Source organism: Lithobates pipiens, unplaced genomic scaffold, assembly GCF_037356315.1.
Source record: "Lithobates pipiens isolate NorthernLeopardFrog02 unplaced genomic scaffold, aLitPip1_a1.2 Scaffold_13, whole genome shotgun sequence".
Lineage (NCBI taxonomy): Eukaryota > Metazoa > Chordata > Amphibia > Anura > Ranidae > Lithobates > Lithobates pipiens.
This window is the reverse complement of record NW_027507718.1, coordinates 508199916-508222690: the sequence shown is the minus strand read 5'-3', so window position 1 is coordinate 508222690 and position 22775 is coordinate 508199916. Positions and strand designations below refer to the sequence as shown.

The 22775-nt window shown below is 45.2% G+C and overlaps 1 protein-coding gene across 1 annotated transcript; it reads right to left on the bottom strand.

The window, feature by feature from the left end:
• Positions 1-480: 480 nt before the first annotated feature.
• Positions 481-1555, bottom strand: LOC143976200 (vomeronasal type-1 receptor 96-like). Its single transcript, XM_077478622.1, has one exon. It carries the CDS (start codon positions 1473-1475, stop codon positions 507-509), a length of 969 nt encoding a protein of 322 aa, XP_077334748.1. The 5' UTR covers positions 1476-1555; the 3' UTR covers positions 481-506.
• Between the last annotated feature and the right edge of the window lie 21220 nt (positions 1556-22775).

Sequence of the window (22775 nt, the reverse complement as noted above, 5' to 3'; positions counted from 1 at the left end):
CTGCCAGTGACACCAACGCTTGAGCACGGTTCCTGCCAGTGACACCAATGATGGGGCACAATTCCTCTCACTGACGTCAAAAATGGGGCATTGTTTCCTCCTACTGATGTAAGGGCATTTTCTTCTTCCGGTGGTCACAGTATGGTCCCCCTAAAGTCTGGGAGAAGGTAAACTGGTCCTTTGTTTAGAAAGTTTGGAGACTCCTGCACTAATCAACCAGATTTAAAAAAAAATGCTTTTAATGGGATATTTAACAAACCAAAAGGAAGCAGATAGGAGAAGGTCATTGTTAGGGTTTGCATGCACTTTAAATAAAAAATCCTCAAAATGTATGTATATATTTCATATAAATTCCATAACTTTTTCAGTTACCATTACATTCCTCTCTATAGCTTAAATATACTTAGCAACAGTAATACGTTTTTTTTTTTTTCAAATTAATTTTTATTAAACTATTAAAATTGAAAAGTATTTGGCCTAAACATATTTCACGGGTCACATACACATTATTGCTGCTGGATACTTTGCACAGTTGTTGGAATCCCTGCAAGGCGGCAGCAGTTACTGGCCTCTCCTAAATAGTCCTTCACTTGCCGGTAGCCGAAGACCATAATACACGAGCTTATGGAATAGTAAATAGAGGACAAAATCCCATATGATGCGGAGAGCATGGTGCCCCCAAAGTCATCTTCCATCACCCCAGACACAATCAGCAGCCAAACCAGGTCACTCGAAATCCAGCAGACGACATAAAGAGATAGAAGAGACAGCAATATCTTCGTGGCCTGGGCTGTATGCCTGTTCCAGCCACGGCTGAAGGTCATCGAGTCCCTCACTTGTCTCCGGTGTCTACAGATAAGGTCAATGGTAAATCCATTCAGTAGAATGACAAGGGTAATGAGCAAAAAGTCCACACTCACCGTGGCATAAGTCAGAATCCTCACCATTCTGTTTTGGGATGGCCCAATGCAGTTGGTGCTTGTCATCATGGAGTTGCTCTTATTAAGAACCCCTGTCGACTCTTTGTAGAGGAGATAAGGGACATGGTAGATGATGCTGATGACCCAGCAGCTGGCGAGTGACCAGTTGACATACTGGGCTTGATGGTGATAGATGAACTTCCACCAACGGTGACCAGGCCTCCTTATTTTGAGGAGGTGAAGGAAACTCAAGTTCTCCACTGACCAAATGCTGATCAAGCGCAGAGTGTGATAAAAATAAAGCAGAATCTTACAGCCCAGGGATCCGAAAACCTTGGCGTTGAAGAAAAGGAGCAGTCCGGGGATCTCCTTGTAAAAACACAACAAGAGGTTGACCGCTGCCATGTTAACAATGATTTTGTCCAAAGGCTGGAAGACTCTGTTTTTGACAGCATTGCTAACAAAAGCAAAAATAAGAACTAAGTTTGCCACAGTGCCAATAACAGCAGAAAAATAAATGATAAGAGAGACAATATCTGGAATACTTAATAGCATAGTTTGTAAGCTCCTCTGTCTCTTTGCCTCGGCTTGTCTCTTCTGGTCCACCTTACATCTCCGGCAGTAGGACTTCTAATGAACGCCACTCTCATGCTTTTGATTAAATAATGTTGCACCTGGACAGCTGGATTCCTCTTAAGGTCTCCTCCAGTGAGAACAGAAGGTGTGATTTCTTTATCAGAATTGCCATGGTAGCATTTATTTCCACTGTGATAACTAGAACATCCTGCGGAGCAGTTAGGCTACTCAGATCTTGTGTGTGCTGATGTTGTAATATGTCAGTGGACAGAAACATTAATGGCATACTACTACAACCAACAAAGCCAAAGAACTGCAGTCCTGATGCACCCACGAGATTAAAGAAAAAAAAAATTGTAAAAAAAAAAAAAAAAACAGACCCCCCCCCCCCAAAAAAAAACACATAGCTACACACCACCTGTTAAGATATGAGATATCTGTCACCGGGTACCCCCACATTTAAACCACGCATAACGTATCAGTAAAACACTTTATGAAGAAACTATCTAGATGATATGTGCCATGCATAATTCTGGATTAGCCCTATTCCATCAAGTCTTCAAATTAAGCATTTGAAGATAGCTCTTTATATAAATATACATAGAGCCTGCTGTGCAAGCTCCTTCAGTTGGCTGCCTATCAACAGGGCTGGACTGGGACAGAAATTTGGCCCTGGACTTCATCCAGACCGGCCCACTTACATTTTGAGTGTCCCATCAGCACTCCCTTACAACAGAGTGTCCCGCCACCAGCCCCCTTACAACAGAGTGTCCCATCAGCACCCCTTACATCAGAGTGTCCCATTACGAGCCCCCTTACATCAGAGTGTCCCATTACGAGACCCTTCCCATCAGCACCCCCTTACGTCAGAGTGTCCCATGAGCAGCCCCCTTACATCAGAATATCCCATCAGCAACCCCTTACATCAGAGTGGCCCATCACCAGCCCCCTTACATCAGAGTGGCCCACTGAGCCATCGGCCCACCGGGAAAATTCCCGGTAGTCCCAATGGCCAGTACATGCCTGCCTATCAATCTTATTACTGTAGCACTAACCCCCGAAGGAGCAGCTGAATTTTTCTGGGCTTACCAATTACCTCCGCTGGCTGGTACTAGTTGTCCTTGTCTAGGGGTTCTCAGGGTTGATAACCCAGTAACGGTAGAGACCGACACTTGCATTTCTTGTTAGGATTTTTATTTTTGCATAAAACGGTTAAACAAACTCAGTCTCTAAGTTGGGAATAGAGGGTATCAGGGTAGAATTAAGCTCAGGTGCTCGGAACTGCTGACTTTAATAAAAAGTCTCTCTCTGTACATCATCCAGGGAACAGCCACTCGCAACTGGATTCTTTAACTGTTGGATAAATCCTTAAGTTTTGGGTTTAGCAGCCAACAGGTAATTTTAGCTTTCAAAGTCTCGGACTTGGTTGGAAACTTGGAAACTTACAACTGGAAGGGTAGAAGTAGGAACTTTTCTTACTGTACCAGAATCTTTCAGCCGGTCCGGCAATACCGAAAGAATTGTGGATTCAATCAATGTCCATGGTAGCTCAGCTTCCAGACTCTTACTGAGCAGCCAGCCTTGTGCGTGGCTCTCTTACCGAAGACTCCTCCCCTGGTCGCATGTAGAGTTGCTGTGCCTCTCCAAACCCGAGATGGCACCGGAACACCTTAGAATCCTCCTTCCAGTTACTGGGCCTCGAACTAGCCAGTTCTGAGGCTCGAATACGGATGGATCCGCACCCCAGGCCATGAGGGCCCCTGGGGGCTGGTCAGGAGGACCAGGACCATGGAGTCAGCAACAACTTCTGGACTGGAACCCCCGAACCACATGATTTCGGCACCTTATGTACCCCTTCCCTGATTACGTAGTGAGACAAACTCCCACTGATTGGTTCCGAGATAGAGATTGGTACCCAATGCGTCCAACCAGGCTGTGTTCACCAGCCTCCCACAGGTGTAAAACCCCACCTATGACCAGACAGAACTTCTATACAGCCCAGCCAAACTTATGCCAAAGTACAATTTAGCACAATTATCCCCAAAACTCATTACAGCTTTGGGCAAAAAACTAAATTTAACATATAGCGCGTACTCATTAGGAGTATCGGCGCTACATTACAGGAGGTGACTGCGACATTGTGTCAATCTCTCTGCTTTTATCAGCGAGATTGACACCTTGGGAGCCAGCGCCGAGCTGGCTCGCTCATCGAGAAAGGAAAAATTAGTTTTTTCCTTTCCCAATAAGCGACAAGCATTGCTGACATTGAGGCCGGGTTGACACTGGTGCGGGGATCTGACTTGGATCCCCACCAATACCAGGCACTGTGTTTAGTATGAATCATGAGGGGGAATTCCACGGCAAATTTTAAATAAAAAAACGGCATGGGTTCCCCTTCAAGAGCCCTCTGATTCCTCTTGTACCAAATTGTAATGTAACTGTAATGTCTGCCCTCATGTTGCTCGTTTCGGCCAGGCTGCGTGCTCGGATAAGGGTCTGGTATGGATTTTGGGGGGACCCCCATGCTGTTTTTTCAGTGTAGGGGATTCCCCTTAAAATCCATACCAGACATAAGGGCCTGGTATGCCCCTGGAGGGGAACCCATGCCAGGTTTACTATTAGAGAGGCGACATTGTCGCTTCTTTCTTGCGCTGGCTGCAATAGGAAAATGTGACATTTTCCTGTTGCAGCCAGCGCGAGATGTACAGTACCCTGTCGCTGAGAACCAGCGCGATGGTATTGTGCTGGAAACACATTCTCACGGTCAGTTACTGTATATAGGCAACCTAATGGTAAACTTAAGGAGCTTGCATGGCTGGCCAACAACACTGCTGCTTCTTCAGCTGGCCATTGGGATACCTTTCAACCCTATCAGTTAGGCCAGGGGTGCCCAACCTTTTGAAGAGCAAGGGCCACTTAAGCGACTTGGTAACCGGTCACGAGCCACAATGAGCAGAGCAGTCGGATGACAGGTCCATGCAGAGTGGGCACGGACACAGCGCACTCTACTCTATGGGTCCTCTGATCTGACCTGCCCTAACAGAAGGGGATTGACCCCCTTCTGTTTTTTTTGTTTTTTTTTAGCAAATCAGATTGGAGGTAGGCAGGTGTAAAAGGACACAAATCTGTTTACATCTGCCGTTACATAGAGGTAAATAGAGGGTTCGATTGAGTTGGACCAATTGTGTGAAAGGGGCCTTTCATACTAATGCAACGCAGTGCACCTGTGTCTTTCCTGCGGGTTAGCTACACTTTGCCATATACTTCTATTATATATTGCAGGTGCGGTGCACTTTCTGAAAGCTCACAGGTAATAACAGAAGTCTATGCCTCAGTGCAGGTAACCTGAAGGTGCACTGCACCTGCGGATCAGTTTGAAAGCAGCCCCGTAACCACTGCACAGATATGCCCATATATACACTGCAACTTTAGTAATAAACTGACCTTTAATAACAGTCTTCCATTCAGGTATCGCCCGCTGTTGCTGTCCCCAGCAGAGTGCATTTGGTATCACTCCGCCTGTGGCAAGAGACAGCGCCATACAGGAAGCATCAGCTTACACAGCTCTGCTCCACAGCTGCTTGCTTTGCCGGCTTCATTAACAACACAGATGCTCTGGGATGGTGGGTCTGCATAGGGTTGCCACCTGTCCAGGATTCACCCGGACAGTTCGAGTTTGGAAACTTGTGTCCGGGTTTCAGGCAGATTATTTAGACTGAAAGGTGTTTTACGGAGTCACTTAAATGGACTGAAATCTCGTCTCCTTGTCTCTCTCCCTTTTCTTTGGACTGTTCATGTTTTTTAATTAATTTTTTCTGCACCATTTGTGGTCATATTAATTTCTTTTTTGTAAACAGGATATATTATGTTATATTAGTATTCTGGCACTATATAAGTTCTAGCGCGGCTTTTCTTTTGAATTATTGTATATTGTGTGTGTCTCACATTATGTTGCGGCAAGAATTTATTATTATTTAATTTTCTGTTTCACTGGCACAGGATTTTTAAGTATTCTAGTATTTTTTTGACAGCACTGTTTTCCAATGGTTTTTAGATTATTTAGACTAACTGAGATAGTCACGCAAAAATCTGTTGCCGTCCGGGAGCTGTGGGCCGCTGTCTAGGGGCAGGTTTGGCATCACTGGGGGGCGGGGGGAGGGTGGTGTGGGGCGATAATGTCAGCAAGAGCAGTTTGGCCACACCCACTGTTCGCAGCAGTGCGCTGCATTATCACTTTCCTTGGGACAGCCAAAGGTGTCCCGGGTCTTTTGTAAACCTATAGTGTATACTATAGAAAAAAAAGGTGCCCGGTAAAGTGTTTGGGTTTGGCTTGAAGAAAAGGTGGCAACCCTAGGTCTGCAACTCATGATCTGTGCTTGCCAATCTGCCATCCCACAGAAGGAGGTCACGGGCCACATCAGAGGGCTCCGCGGGCCACATGTGGCCCCCGGGCCACTGGTTGGGCACCCCTGAGTTAGGCAGTCTAAAAAAGTAAACTGAAGTAGCTTGCATGGCTGGCTGATAATGCTGCTGTTCCTTCAGTTGGCTGTTGGGCTGCCTATCAATCCTATCAGATAGGCATCATAATGATCAACCAATGGAGCTTGCACGGCTAGCTGACAAAGCTGCTGCTCCTTCCATTGGCCGTTGAGCTGTCAATCAGTCCTATCAAATAGGTAGCCTAATTGTCAAGTGAGGGAACTTGCATGGCTGGCTGACAATGCTGCTGCTCCTTCAGTTGGCCAAAGGCTACCTATCAATCCTATAATATAGGCAACCTAATTGTCAACTGAAGGAGCTTGCTCAGCTGAGTGACAATGCTGCTGCTCTATTCGATTGACCTCTGGACTGCCTATTAATCCTATCAGATTGGCAGCCTAATTTTCAATGGAAAGAGCTAGCTACGGCTGCCGGCTGGCTAACAATCTACAACAGTATCAGTCTACAACAACTATTACTGGCAGAATCTCCATGAAAGTATATTTGCAATATATTCACAAAAATGATTTGCTCAAGAAAACTTGTATACAGCACATTTTTTCAATCTTCTAAACCCAGGGGAACATTTGAAATAATTTTCAGGTCTCAGAGACCTACTGCTAAAACCAATTCATCAGGGGTCAATAAAATGCCCCTTACATTCAGTAGTCAGTGAGAAGAATGCCCCACCTACAGTGGTGGTCAGAATTGCACCCTTACAGATAACTAAAATGATCATTGGTGTCATGTTGCTGGTTCTGCCAAGTGGCATTGGCCCTGGATCTACAGTATACACATACACAATATCTCACAAAAGTGAGTACACCCCTCACATTTTTGTAGATATTTTATTCTATCTTTCCATGTAACAACACTGAAGAAATGAAACTTTGCTCCAACGTAAAGTAGTGAGTGTACAGCTTGTATAACAGTGTAAATTTTCTGTCCCCTTCAAATAACTCAACACACAGCCATTAATGTCTAAACCACTGGCTACAAAAGTGGGTACACCCCTAAGTGAAAATGTCCAAATTGGACCCAAATGGTCAAACTTTTCTGTGGCCACCATTACTTCCCAGCACTGCCTTAACCCTCTTGGGCATGGGGTTCACCAGAGCTTCACAGGTTGCCACTGGAGTCCTCTTCCACTCCTCCATGACGACATCACAGAGCTGGTGGATGTTAGAGACCTTGCGCTCTTCCACTTTCCTTTGAGAATGCCCCACAGATGCTCAACAGGGTTTAGGTCTGGAGAAATGCTTGGCCAGTCCATTACCTTTACCCTCAGATTCTTTAGCAAGGCAGTGGTCATCTTGGAGGTGTGTTTGGGGTAGTTATGTTGGAATACTGCCCTGCGGCCCAGTCTCCGAAGGGAAGGGATCATGCTTTGCTTCAGTATGTCACAGTACATGTTGGCATTCATGGTTCCCTCAATGAACTGTAGCTCCCCAGTTCTGGCAGCACTCATGCAGCCCCAGACCATGACACTCCCACCACCATGCCTGACTGTAGGCAACACACACTTGTCTTTGTACTCCTCACCTGGTTGCCGCCACACACACTTGACACCACCTGAACCAAATAAGTTTATCTTGGTCTCATCAGACCACAGGACATGGTTCCAGTAATCCATTTCCTTAGTCTGCTTGTCTTCAGAAAACTGTTTGCAGGCTTTGTTGTGCATCTTTAGAAGAGGCTTCCTTCTGGAATGATGGCCATGCAGACCAATTTGATACAGCATGTGGCATATGGTCTGAGCACTGACAGGCTGACCCCCCACCCCTTCATCCTCTGCAGCAATGCTGGCAGCACTCATACATCTATTTCTGAAGGACAACCTCTGGATATGACGCTGAGCATGTGCACTCAACTTTTTTTGGTCGACCATGGCAAAGCCTGTTCTGAGTGGAACCTGTCCTGTTAAACCGCTGTATGGTCTTGGCCACCGCGCTGCAGCTCAGTTTCAGGGTCTTGGCAATATTCCTGTAGCCTAGGCCATCTTTACGTAGAGCAACATTTCTTTTTTTCAGATCCTCAGAGAGTTCTTTTGCCATGAGGTGCTATGTTGAACTTCCAGTGACCAGTATAAGAGCGTGAGAGTGATAACACCAAATTTAACACACCTGCTCCCCATTCACACCTGAGACCTTGTAACACTACACATGACACCAGGGAGGGAAAATGGCTAATTGGGCCCAATTTGGACATTTTCACTTAGGGGTGTACTCACTTTTGTTGCAAGCGGTTTAGACATTAATGGCTGTGTGTTCAGTTATTTTGAGGGGACAGCAAATTTACACTGTTATACAAGCTGTACAGTCACTACATTACATTGTAGCAAAGTGTCATTTCTTCAGTGTTGTCACATGAAAGGGTATAATAAAATATTTACAAAAATGTCAGGGGTGTACTCACTTTTGTGAGATATAGTATAGTCATTATTACATTTTTGATCCAAATAGGCAAAGTGACAGCGTCTTTTTAACCGCTTCAGCCCCGGAAGATTTTACCCCCTCCCTGACCACAGCACTTTTTGTGATTTGCGTCGCTTTAACTGACAATTACGCGGTCGTGCGACGTTGCACCCAAACAAAATTTACATCCTTTTTTTCCCCACACAAATAGAGCTTTCTTTTGGTGGTATTTGATCGCCTCTGCGATTTTTTTTATTTTTTTTTGCACTATAAACAAACAAAAAGCAACAATTTAAAAAAAAAAAACGCAATATTTTATACGTTTTGCTATAATAAATATCCCCAAAAATATATATAAAAAAAAAACTTGTACACAACAATGTCAAAAAGAGGCTCAGTCCTTAATAAAACTGATATTGGTGCATCCCTAGTTTGTATTGTATATGACGCATACGACTTACAGGCATACGACTTATGACTTACAGGCTTGTCCACAGTTCATAGAACACACTAATGAGCTCATCTCCCCATCACTCTGCTCTCTCCCCCTATCGGCATAGTCCTTGCACTGCAGCTCCCCGTTTGGCTGCTTCTTCCTCCCTCTCTCTGAACTCAGCTGTACAACAAACTGCAAAAGGATGATACTAGGTCAAATTCAGGTACTTGCATTTAAAATATAAATTTAATGATGTATTAATTATTACAGAGCGGCATTAATGTATGTTGTTTAAAGTCTTAAAAATAGAATGAAATATGTAAATGACCAAAAAAAACAAAACAACATGGACGTGTAGATGTAGTTAATGTATACATACTATATGCTGTCATTGCGGGGGGAGGCAAGTGTCTCCTTAGACAGGAACTCCTCCATCCACATTGGTGCGGTGTGTAGCCAGGCACTGGAGAGCCTGAGAATACCCAGCTGGCTGACGCATTAAGATAAAGTCCAATCTATAGTATTTGTACACATCGGAGGTGTGTAAACACGGCCCCATTCATTAGCTGGAGGCACAGTATAAGGACACACTTATGAGCCATTACCAGGACACTTTCAACTGTCATTCTTGTCATTAGCGACGTCAATGTGTGACATTCTGCTTTCTCCAACGAATCTAGAGTAGTAATCCAAAGAGGAATTTCACTCTTCCTAACACCCCTCCAAAAATCACTGATCCCTGTCTCAAAATGAATAAATAATTAAAAAAAAAACATACTTACTAGACGATGGAGTCCAGCGTTGTCTTGGCTGAAGCAGAGCTTCAACCTTTGCTCTTCTTCTCCAGTGCAGCCATCTTGAATAGAGGGTTCATCAACCTTTGGTCTTCGAAACTTATAATAAAGACACAAACTGCATGACATGGGTTTGAACGACCACAGCAGCCATTTTATTAACAAATTAATAAATATCATAAACAGAACAATTCCAACAATACCGGTTAAACAATCTAACCAGGAGAGGGTCTTTGGGTGTTCTTGAGGCACACTTTATGACTATACTTGACCATGTCCTCAGTAGGGTTGCCACCTCATCCCTTTAAACCTGAACACATAGGAATTACACAGGTTCTGAGGCTAATTAAATGCAGATAAGTCAACAAGTGAGTTTAATTACCACCTTAATCAGCCACAGAACCCGTGTAATTTGTTCTGGTTTAAAGGGATGAGGTGGCAACTCTAGTCCTCAGCCACGCCCCATCCAGATCGAAGAAGTTGCGACACATTTTAGACTTTTCTCCGGGGGACCTAGCTTCTGGAAGAACCACCAACAACCAACCAGGTGGAAGTGCCATACCTTAGATGGGACCCCAATTCTTGTTAATCACTGACCCCCCAAAGACCCTCTGACCCTCAAACTGCTGTGACAAAAGTGCCAAATGTTAAAAATATAATTTTTTTTTTGTTATTAGAAAATGTAAAACACATAAAGTAAAGGGGGGATATACCAGAAACCCAAAATACAGGGTGGGAGGGAGGGAAAGTCTTCACGTGAGCTGAACTTTCTTGAATGACTACCCATAAACCCTTGCACTAGAACACCTTTGTGGTTCCACCATGACCATCTGACCTTCAGCCACCAACCAGGTAAGCTACACCCCCTACCACACTAACTACAGAGTTCTATAACACTTCACAGACCTGTTCCTCCCTTATACATGACGACCCTCCATCTATTCTCTCTTCTCCGGTTTGCACTTTATTGGGGATCTGATGCATGCGCAGGCACACCGCAACATGTCCGCATAGGTGCCACATCTCGCAGCTTCTTGGATGCTACGGCACACATCCCAGGAGCCAGTTTGCAGGATGTTGGCAGTACTGGCAGAGACCTGCAGCATGTCTATGCATGAAGGCAGACCGTGAGGTCATCCTTGTCTAGGCCAGGATTTAGGATTAAAAAACAAACAAAAGTGAGTTAAAAAGGAAATGGAGGCAGAAAGAACATACAAAAATGTGTAATGTTCTGTTTTGTAAAGTACGGAAGAGCTCTGGAGCCATCCTAAAACGAATTTAAAAATATCGAATTCTGGCTTTTAAAGTCAGAATTCTGTGTTTCAAAGTCAGAATTCTGAGATCAAAAACAGAATTCTGAGTCTTATGTTTAGAATAAATCTGTGATTGAAAATCAGAATTCTAAGTTTAAAAATCATAACTCTCAGATTAAAAATCTGAATTCTCAAATGAAAAAGTCAGAATTCCGAGTTTAAAAGTCAGAATTCTCGGATTAAAGAGAACCCAGTATTTTCATATGATGTTAAAACTCAGAATTCAGATTTTTAATCTCAGAATTGCAACAATTAAAGTCAGAATTCTGACTTGTAATCTTATACTGCGTACACACCATCAGAGTTTTCGTCTGAAAAATCTTGGATGGTTTTTCCAATGGAATTCCTGTCAAGCTTGGCTTGCATACACACGATCACACAAAAGTTCTCTGAACTTGCGACCACCAAGAACACGGTGACATACAACACTACGACGAGCCGAGAAAATTAATTTCAATGCTTCCGAGCATGCGTCAAATTGTTTCCGAGCATGCGCAGGAATTTTGCACGTCGGAATTGCTACAGACGATCGTAATTTCCAATCGGAACTTTTTCTTTCTGAAAAATAGAGAACCTGCTCTCAATCTTTTGCTGGCAGGAATTCCTCCAGCAAAATTTCGATGGAGCATACACACGGTCGCAATTTCCGACCAAAACCTCACATCGGACTTTTTCTGGCGGAATTTCCGATCGTGTGTACGGGGCATAAGAATTCTGACTTTAAAACTCAGAATTTTTACTTTTAGGCCCCTTTCACACTGTTGGACCGTTCAGTTCCGCCTGTCAGTTTTGACGGCGGACCTGAACGGGCGCTCCATGCTGGTCTATGAAGCGACAGATGTTAGCAGTGACATGTCCGCTGACATCCGACCCGGTCCGATCCGCCAAAAGCAGATAGATGGTCCTACGTCCGGATCCGTCACTGGCAGATTGGATCGGATGAGATCTGATGAAAACGGGCATGCTGTCCGTTTTCATCCGATCTCTCCATAGAATCCAGCGGCGCTCGACAAGCCCCTCCCCGCTCAGTGAGCAGAGAGGGACCTGTCATCCGCCGGCTCAGCGGAGATCAACGGAGAGATCTCCCGCTGAGCCGGCGGGCAGAGGCAGACTCTGTGCAAATGGATCGGCCTCGTCTGAATGAGGCCTTAACCCTCGGGATTTTTACTTTAAAACTCAGACTTATGATTTTTAAATTTCAGAATTCTGAATATTAATCTCAGAAATCTGACTGTGAAAGTCAGAATGCTGCCTTTGAATCTGAAGAGTCTGACTCCGAATTTAGACTTTTGACCTCAAAATTATGAGTTTGAAACTCTGAATTCTGAGCGCTGAGAAAATGTAGGGCTATTGTGTATATTAATAGCTAGGATTGTGTTTGTTTGAAAAAAAAAATGTTTCATTGTGCTTCTTCAAATTTTCTTGTCACTTCATTGATTTGACCCTAATAACCTATTATTGGTGTATGGCGAGCTTAAGGAGAAAAGGAACAGAAAGGGACAGAAAGGGAAAAACAAGAAGTGAAGAAGAAGCCAGGGGTGTGCTTGGTTGGTGGGCTGGACCTTGAAATGCAATTTGTGTTGAAACTCGAATTGGCTCCAAGTGGGTAGAGCTCCATGGACTGGTATGAAGGGACCAGGTGAGGGGAAATCATGTAATGGTGGGAGACTTAAACACCAGTTTTTCCATAAAGAGAACCCAGAAACTCCAAATTATATTGGTCATGAAGATAAGCCATGAGGATTTTCCATTCTTGATGTTCTCCATCAGGTCAACATCTCAGAGTGAGCAATGGTCTTGAAGTGAATGAATGACTTATATAGCGCTACCTATACGAACTGAATCGCCTCTGGGTGCTTTTTCTTGCCACCAGTGTCCATCTGCAGCTATTTATGCGGTCCTTTAACCTGTAGAGTCCCGACACACTTACAACATTGACATACACATACACATATTATGGCCAATTCTTTTTGGACAGGGTCTAATTAACCTACCAGCATGTCTTTGGAGTGTGGGAGGAAACCGGAGTACCCGGAGGAAACCCATGCAGGCACAGGGAGAACATGCAAACTCCAGGCAGGTAGTGTTGTGGTCGGGATTTGAACCAGCAACCCTATTGCTGCTAGGTGAAAGTGCTAACCACTACACCACTGTGCTGCCCCTCAGTGCTTATCTCTACAGAGAAGAGGTCCGAGTCCTTGATGGCAGGCAGGGATGGCGTGCACACAAGACTGGCGTTGAGAATCCCATGTGGCAGGAGTAGGCTATTCTTTGACACAGGCCCAAATTCCAGGCAGAAGACCTGCTCAATGTCAGAGTTTTGTGGACCATTTCTGTGAATCTGGCATTTAGAAGCAGATGTGTCTAACAGCTATACCAGCTGATGTGCCTAGGAGTGAAGTACGAGGGGAGGTGAGGAGTGAAGTCAGTGTGCAGCCATCTTCCTCTACTGCTCACTAGCGCCCCTCCTGGTTTTCCTTTCTAATTAAGTTCTTAGCTTGGTGGACAGTAGAGGACCTCCAATATCTAGGGATTATGGTGCACATGGCAGAGATCAAATATCCAGATTTTACCATAAGTACTGTAGATGGATGTCTTTACTTTTATAGTGAAAGAGCAAGCATAAGCCCATCAGGCACTTGGCCAATCAAACACTGCTGAATAACAGCTAACAAAAGAAGACTTCATCTAATAAAAAAAAATAAGCATCAGCGTATCAAGTCAGTTCATCCTATGTTTAGCTATTGAAAATTGTATGAAACATGAGCAGGATATACAAGAAGTAACTGACTTTGTCTTTCATCAGCTGCAGTCACATGCTGGCAGTAAATAAGTATTTATTCCCTATAATCACTGGCCCCATCTAGTGGCCATAATGCTCTATTTTCTCAATTTACTCTATTGTTTATGAACAAATAACATTGGACCTGGAGAGAAAATCGGCTAGTAACATTCATTCGAGTAACTGTCCTCGCTTGTACAGAACAAACACTATATTGTCCAAAGTATTGTGACACCTGCTTTTACACCCACATGAACTTTAATGGCATCCCAGTCTTAGTCTGTAGGGTTCAATATTGAGTTGGCCCACCTTTGCAGCTATAACAGCTTCAACTCTTCTGGGAAGGCCGTCCACAAGTGCCTTGATGCGATTCAGTTTGCTTTGTGCGCTATACAAATTTTTCATTCATTCATTCATTCACAAGGCTTAAGAGTGTGTCTATGGGAATGTTTCAGCATTCTTCCAGAAGAGCATTTGTGAGGTCAGACTCTGATGTTGGAACGAGAAGGCCTGGCTCGCAGTCTCCGCTGTAATCCATCCCAAAGGTGTTCTATCGGGTTGAGGTCAGGTCTCTGTGCAGGCCAGTCAAGTTCCTCCACCCCAAACTCACTCATCCATGTCTTTATGACACTATTGCTGTGTACTGTGAATTTATTCATACAAACTTGAAGGTTGCCCAAAGGTCTAATTATTAATTGTAGAACATTGAAATGCTGCAGCTATGAGTTCTTGTGGGGAACAATATTTGCTGTTTTATTATTCTTTCACAAGCCTAATGCTGTTAGTTTTCTGCTACAAACCATTAGAGCACAATGTTATCAATACTAACAATAATGACCAATAAATTATTATTATTATTAATTTATTGCAGTGCACCAAGTAAGCACTAGAGGGTAGTATACTACAATCTTTATAAAGTATAGACCAGGGGTAGGCAGCCTTTGAGAAGTGGAGATCTACCTGAACAACATAAAAGAGATCAAATATCATATTAAAAAAAAAAAACTATATTAGCTAGGAAAGCCCAAATAAAAAGTAAGGATGGCATGGAGAAAACTTAGAAACATATAATAAAACAAATGTCACTAGACATGTGTAATTTGTTTTGTTCCAAATTAGTTTTACGGAATTTCAACAAATTTGTTAATTCCGATATTTCCCGTTTAACACATTTTTCAGAATATTCTTAAATTCGAAAACCTGAAAACAGGAAAATCTGAAATAATAACTAATAACAATAATAATAATAATAAAATAATAATAACTAATAACAATAATAATAATAATAAAATAATAATAACTAATAACAATAATAATAATAATAAAATAATAATAACTAATAACAAATTAACTAATACTAACTATTAAATTATAGGTATTGGAATTTCCTTTCAAATTTGGCTGTTAGTGAACGTAACGAAAACAGATATATCTGAAGTTACGAATTATCCGAAATAACGAATGCGAATAGTTATTATTAGTTCTTTATTCTTTTGAATTTTGGGATTTTTGAAATTACAAATTTTTTAATTTATGATTTGCGATCATACTGAATGACCTGGAAAAAAAAAAAAGTGAAACGAAAACTAAAACGAATGCGAATTTTTTTTTTTTAAGAATATTATTGCTATTTTTTTTTTTTAGGGTGGCCCTCCACTTTAAGACTGATGCAGGAGTCCATCACAAAGGGAGGACAACTGGTACTGCAGGCTTAACTAGTCCCAAGCCCGGCTGGCCTCCATTCTGGTCTGGTTGTCTGTTCCTGCGTGACTGGCTGGGTTCTGGTCAGTGTAAAATTGACATAAAAACTGAATGCAATGATTTGCAAATTTCATAAACCCATAATTTATCGGCAATAGAAAATAGAAAATCATAACAAATGTTTAAACTGAGAAAATGTATAATTTTAACCACTTGCCGCTCACGGACCGTCAAATGACGGCGGGGCGGTGAAGCTCTCGTTCTGGGTGGACATCATAAGACGGCCCTCCAGAACGACCGCTCTCGTGCGCCCTTGGGTGCACGCATCATGGCGATCAGTGGTGCGGTGTGTCAGTCTACACCGATCTCGGTGAAGAGTCTCTGACAGAGGTTTTTTACCACGTGATCAGCCGTGTCCAATCACGGCTGATCACAATGTAAACAAGAAGAGCCGTTGATCGTTTTTCCTCAATTGCGCCTGACAGACGTGATTAGAGGAGAGCCGATTGGCCGCTCTCCTGACAGGGGGGTCTGTGCTGATTGGAGTTTCAAAAGTAACCCTCGACAGACCATCAGCATTGGTATTCTCTGTAGCAGAGCGATAGCGAATTGAGAAGTCATACTTTGCAAGGCGAGCTGCCCAACGTTGCTCCAGGGCTCCCAGTCTAGCAGTATCCAGAATCCAATCAGCAGAAGGTGTTTGTGGAATTCATCTGTAGCTTGGAGATGTCCTAATTCTGTACTCTGCAAACAATTCTACAGATAACTACAGAGGCCGAGACTCAGACCACGGGTCACCGCACGTCAATGCATACACATTCATCTAAGTATTTTGCAGATCTCAGTGTGTATGACCAATGTATGATATCACCTGTAGATGTGTCTCCATAAGGAGTTGGCCATAAATTTAAAGCTGAACTCCAGGAAAAGTACATTTAGTCTAAATACATGTATATTCTTCCTTGGATCTTGGTGGACTTTGTGTATTTCTTCCAGATCGGTGCAGTAATCCAGCGTGAGACTTTCCCCCTGTGTAGGAGCTTCCTGTAATAAAGACCGAAGAAAAATGAATGTTTAGCGCTATGATAAAGGAATAAATTATACGGATCACCATATAAAACATTCAAACAAGAAAAACCATATTCCCTGATATTGATTAAGCATAAAAACCATATTTGGAAAATGAAATAAACATTAGAATATACATATATGTGAAATAAAGTACCGTATATACTCGAGTATAGGCCGACCCGAATATAAGCCGAGGCCCCCAATTTACCCCCAAAAAAACTGCCAAACTTATTGACTCGTGTATAAGCCGAGGGTGAGACATGCCTGTCCATCCCTGTGTGTGTGTCCGTCCATCCCTGTGTGTCCGTCCATCCCTGTGTGTCCGTCCATCCCTGTGTGTCCGTCCATCCATCCCTGTGTGTGTGTGTGTCCATCCATCCATCCATCCCTGTGTGTGTGTGTCTCCATCCATCCATCCATCCCTGTGTGTGTGTGTCTCCATCCATCCATCCATCCCTGTGTGTGTCTCCATCCATCCACCCATCCCTGTGTGTGTCTCCATCCATCCACCCATCCCTGTGTGTGTGTGTATCCGTGTGTGTGTGTGTGTGTGTGTGTGTGTGTGTGTGTCCAGCCTACCTTTGTCCCGAGCCTCCGTCCCGTGCCTTGCCTCCTTGCCTCCGTTCCGTCCCGTGCCGTCCCGTGCCGTGCCGTGCCTTGCCGTCGTGTCGTGCCTTGCCTTGCCTCCGTCCCGTCCCGTCCCGTCCCGTCCCGTGCCGTGCCGTGCCTTGCCTTGCCTTGCCTTGCCTCCGTCCCGTGCCCTCTTCGGCGGCCATTGTAAAATTCAAAAGCCGCGCCTCCTCCTTCGCCTGTGATAGGCGGAACACTGAATTTCCCAGCAGCCTGTGTTCCGCCTATCACGGACATCGTATCATCCTCGTACTACGGACGAGGATGATACGACGTCAGTGATAGGCGTGTAGGGGTCAGCCCCTAGGATTACTCCTTGGTATGACAACCTGCCATCTTGCCTCCAGATCGGCAGGCTGCTGCCACTTGCGGTATAGAACAGCTCCATGAACCTCTAGTCTGTCCCATTGATGTAGAATTGACTTCATCTCAGCATCAAGATCAGCCCTTTCCTCTCTGTCTGGTTTTCTTTGCCGAGCCACCCAACCTTTTATCTGTCGCAGTCCAATGTCTTCATCTTGTATTCGCCCCCATTCCTCATTAGTTCTTGCTAATGCCTTAGGCAGGGACCGGGCCTCCCCGCTTGTCTGTGCTGCGACTGCTGGAGGTGTAAACTTGCGGAAGTCTGGAATTTCATCCTCTTCCTTTTGTTCATCAAGCTCTCCCAATGGAGTTTCAAAAGTAACCCTCGACAGACCATCAGCATTGGTATTCTCTGTAGCAGAGCGATAGCGAATTGAGAAGTCATACTTTGCAAGGCGAGCTGCCCAACGTTGCTCCAGGGCTCCCAGTCTAGCAGTATCCAGATGGGCCAGGGGATTGTTATCAGTCCGTACAAAGATTTTAGCCCCTGTAAGGTAACCGGCAAACTTCTCTGTCATGGCCCACACCAGGGCAAGGAGCTCTAGCCGGAAGGAACTATAGTTATGAGGGTTTCGCTCCGTATCCCGCAGGGACCTACTGGCATAGGCAATCACTCTTTCGTGTCCGTCCTGCATCTGTGACAACACTGCCCCGAGTCCGTAGAGACTACCGTCAGTAGATAAGAAGAATGGTTTGTCAAAATCAGCATAAGCCAAGATGGGGGCCGATGTCAGAGCCTCTTTCAAGGTCAGGAAGGCCTCCTCTTGCTTCTGTCCCCAGGGAACACTTTGACTCTTGGATTGCCCAGCAGTTCCTCTCAAAATCTCATTCAGAGGGCCCGCTATCTTTGCATAGTCTTTGATGAACCGCCGGTAGTAACCAGTCAGACCAAGGAAGGCCTTCAACTCACGCAGCGTTCTAGGCTCCGGCCATTGTTGAATGGCAGCCACTTTATTTTGGGATGGCAGCACCCCGTCTTTGGACACCGTATGGCCTAAGTACTCGATCTCCTTCTTGAAGAGATGACACTTCTTTGGCTTTATCTTCAGGCCATGGGCCCGCAGTCGCTCAAGTACCTGTCCTAATCGGGCCAAGTGTTCTTCAAAAGTAGCAGAGTACACTATAATATCATCCAAGTATATCAGGGTAGCTTCAAAATTTAGATCTCCCAGACATTTTTCCATCAGCCTCTGAAAGGTTCCTGGGGCATTAGACAGCCCAAATGGCATCCTATTAAATTCAAACAGACCCATGGGAAGTATGAATGCTGTCTTTTCCTTGTCTTGTTCAGCCACCGGTACCTGCCAGTATCCACTTGCTAAATCCAAGGTGGAGAAGTATTTAGCCCGCCCTAGGGCTGTTAGGGACTCTTCGATGCGAGGCAGAGGATATGAGTCCCGCACTGTGCACGCATTCAATCTCCGGTAATCCACACAAAATCGAATGGTGCCATCCTTCTTCTTGACAAGCACCACTGGGGCTGCCCAGGGACTTTGACTACCCCGAACCACTCCTGAATCGATCATCTGTTTCAGCAATGTCTTCACCTCTTGATACAACTTGGGTGGAATCTGTCGATATCTCTCTCGGCTTGGGGGAGTGTCCCCCGTCGGTATCTCATGTGTGATAGCATCTGTGCAACCAAAGTCATTGGCATTGCGGGCAAACGCAGCTTGATTCTCCCACAGCATGGTTTCAACTGCTCGTAAATGATCCGGACTTAGAGCTTTCACATCTATCTCCATTTGTTCCAAGATGACTGTCCCATTCCATTCTGGGGTCGGTGCCTCTGCAGGCTTTGCAGTAACTGCCAAGGTCCAAGCAGAATTGCCTATCGGAGCTAGAGTCACTTCTCCCTGACTCAGCACTTCTCCCCGATGTAGGTACACGCGAGCCAGTTCCACTCCTGGCACCAGAGAGACTTCCCGTTGTCCAACGTTTACAGCTCTTATGGGTACTCGTCCATTTTGGACTACTGCCAGTGTCCGGGCCACTAGGACATCCTGACCTAACTCTCCCAGGCCTGCAGGCTCAATGATCACCTCCATACCTTCAAGGTTGCGGGAGGTTCCCACGGGCAAAGTCAGTATAGTCTCCCGATCAGGAGGGAGGGTAAGGGTAGCCCTTCCCGGCACTCGAATATTTCCTACAGACTGATGTACTGGGACACTCTTCTGTGTCCCACAAAACCGGATTAACCGTTGAAATGCCTTTTGCGTTGGTTTGTGTGGAGTGGCATTCTTCCAATAGCCCGGCCCCCTTTTAGTGAACATAATTTGATCCAACTCTCGCAGGATATTCATGCCCATTATCACCGGTACATCTTCTTTGAAGGTTTCAGGGACCAGCAGGATACCTTTTTTTCCAACTTCCTGTCCACACAGACGTACATTCATCCATACGACACCTGTGACAGGGATTTGTTGCTGGTTAGCTGCTGTGACCCGGATCAATGTCCCCTGTTCTGGCTTGGCCAGTGCTTGAAAGTAACGGTTGAAATATGACTCAGGCATGGTCGTTACCTGTGATCCGGTGTCCACTAAACAGTTGACTGGAATGCCTTCAAACTCGGCTCTTATGGTGGGACATCCTGCAACCAGGTGTTCGGAGCTGTGCTGAGTGGCCTGACACTCTACTTCCCCCGCAGTGTGCCTCATTACTGCGGGGGCCTGAAGTTTAACGCCGGCTCTGGGCGTCTAGGCAGGTCCCTCCGGCATTCTCTAGCGAAGTGTCCTTTTTCTCCACACCGCCAGCACTGAGCCTCTCTGCGTTGTTCTCTCTGTCTGTGTGCGGGAGGCGCCCGTAGGCCTGGACTGGCCGAGCTCACTGGAGGATATTGAGGGACTCGGTAGGTGGGAATACGTGGGTAAGGATGCTCTGGTGCAGGAACCATCGAGGCAGTCTGATAAGGTTGTTGTTGCCCCAGATATGCAACCTCAGGGGGGTAGCTCAAATCCATCCGTCTCTCTATTTGCGTCAACTTCTCATGCATGAGACCCAGGGAGCTTTGTAGGTCCTGCACCACTCTAACCAGGACCTCTTCATTCTTCGCAACCCCGAGGGAGGCGGTCTGGGTCCGTATCACTCCAGAGGCATAAATTTCTTCTTTACTTCGCTCCACGGCCTCAGCCAATATTTGCCGAAAATTCAGTGTAGGGTCCACTCTGACTCGTTCCCGTAGGGCTTGTCTCAGGTGAGAGCTGTAGAGTCCCAGGATCAATTGTTCCCTCAGTATCCGGTCTGCGGATCCCATGGCGGTTATCCCGTCTGCCTCTTTTTTCTGTATCTCAGCCAGTACTTCCTGTAGAGCCGTAGCATATTGTGAGACCCCTTCATTTTCCTGCTGTACCCGGTAGAAGAACTTTGCCCGGAGGTGGCCCGCACTAGCTGTTTCACCGTATATTTCTTCTAGAAAGCGCACAATCTCTTTCAAGGTACTGCGCGTAGCTTCCGGTTGTAAGCAAACAGTTTTCCGCGCTTCACCCTCCAGGGCAGCCAAAGCAATTTCCACCTGTAGCTCTGGGCTGACATTGTAAATTCTAGCAACGCTCTGTAATCTCGTCACCCAGTCTGACAGTGACATGTTCTGGCCATCAAATTTTGGCAACAAGTTAAAAAGCATGCCCATAGGGAGGGTCCTTGTAGGGGTTCCACCATTACCTAAGGCATTCACATCAACATCAGGTACGTTGCCTTCAGCCGCCTCCATCTCTGTAACCGTACCCTGCTCGCAGCGCCACTTGTAGCGGTCAGAGGTATAGGAGACCGCAATGCAGGTTTCAAGTACGGGACAGCAGACAAGGAGGCTGAAACAAAAACCGGCTTTATTAAACAGTAAGATATAATGGCCGGAGGAGGAGGATAACAGTATTAACAATTCACAGTAGTTTACAGTAAGGCTAACTGGAATGTGGTACACAAAATGGCTTTCCCGCCAACACATGCACAGTGATACAGGCTACCCTCTTCTAATATGTCCTGCCTGATTCCCGCTTATCGGGACACGTTTCTACAACGTACTATCTCAGTAGGGACTGTACTATTCCCTATCACAATCCAGCACCGGTGCTCACTCACAGTTTGTTAGACAGCTGGAGGGTCCCTTGTCTTGGCCTCCTTCATGAGGCAGGTGAAGTCCAGTTCCTAGTGCTGCAGCTTGCCCGTCTGGGACGGATGGATGAACACAGATGCGGCCCAAAATCACCACAGCTCTCTCTCTCTGCCCGAGGTGCCCGATCTTTAGCTGGATACTGCGACTCTTTATCCACACAAAGTCTCCCTCTCCTCAGGGCAGACTTGACTTTTCCTCAGCTCCGCACAGAAATTCCTCAGCTGCCCACACACTCCTCTCAGTTCTCTCTCACTGCCACTTCCTGTTTCCTCTCCTCTGAAGGGTCGGCAGCAACAGTGACATCTTGTGGCTAAACTGGAAATAGCAGGCTGTATATATTATAGATGGAACACAGTGCAATATAGTTCAGTAATCCTAGGGGCTGACCCCTACACGCCTATCACTGACGTCGTATCATCCTCGTCCGTAGTACGAGGATGATACGATGTCCGTGATAGGCGGAACACAGGCTGCTGGGAAATTCAGTGTTCCGCCTATCACAGGCGAAGGCGGAGCCGGAGGCGCGGCTTTTGAATAGAATGGCCGCTGTCTGTCTGCTCGACACGCTGATCGAGCGGGCAGACAGCGATGACTCGAGTATAAGCCGAGGGGGGCACTTTCAGCCTCAAAAAAGAGGCTGAAAATCTCGGCTTATACTCGAGTATATACGGTATATGTGAGAGTATACAAATGAAGAAAATGGCATGATGATCATTAGTAAATAATCAAAAAGAAGTGCTGGTGCCAAACAAGTCCCAAAAATATAATGTTCGATAGTGGGTTTGTAGAGAGAACAATTTTCCCGAAAGCTGCTTTCAGATTAAAATGCGTGCTCTTCTAACATGCAACACCGCCACCACCGTGAGAATAGAGGAGGCTTACCAAAGGACTTGGATTTGGTAAGACGTATGTCTGCCAAGTCTTATGGGCTTTGTATATGGAATCTATCCGGTATATGTGGATATTCCTTGGACTCAGCTTGTACAACCACATCAAAGTAGGTAAAAAAAATCGTTACTGTCCGATGCGAGATGAAACAATAGTCTTACACATAGAACCAAAAGAGGGGAAACTCAATAGAGCGTAATATTGTCACGTAAAAATTTTAAAAAATGAAAGTAAAAGAACTCACATGCTGTTGGTATCAAACAAGCGACATGAACATGAATGTAAAAATAGCGGTAT

Excerpts from the sequence above, each read along its gene's own strand:
- LOC143976200 (XM_077478622.1), bottom strand. The coding sequence starts at position 1,475 with ATGCTATTAAGTATTCCAGATATTGTCTCTCTTATCATTTATTTTTCT.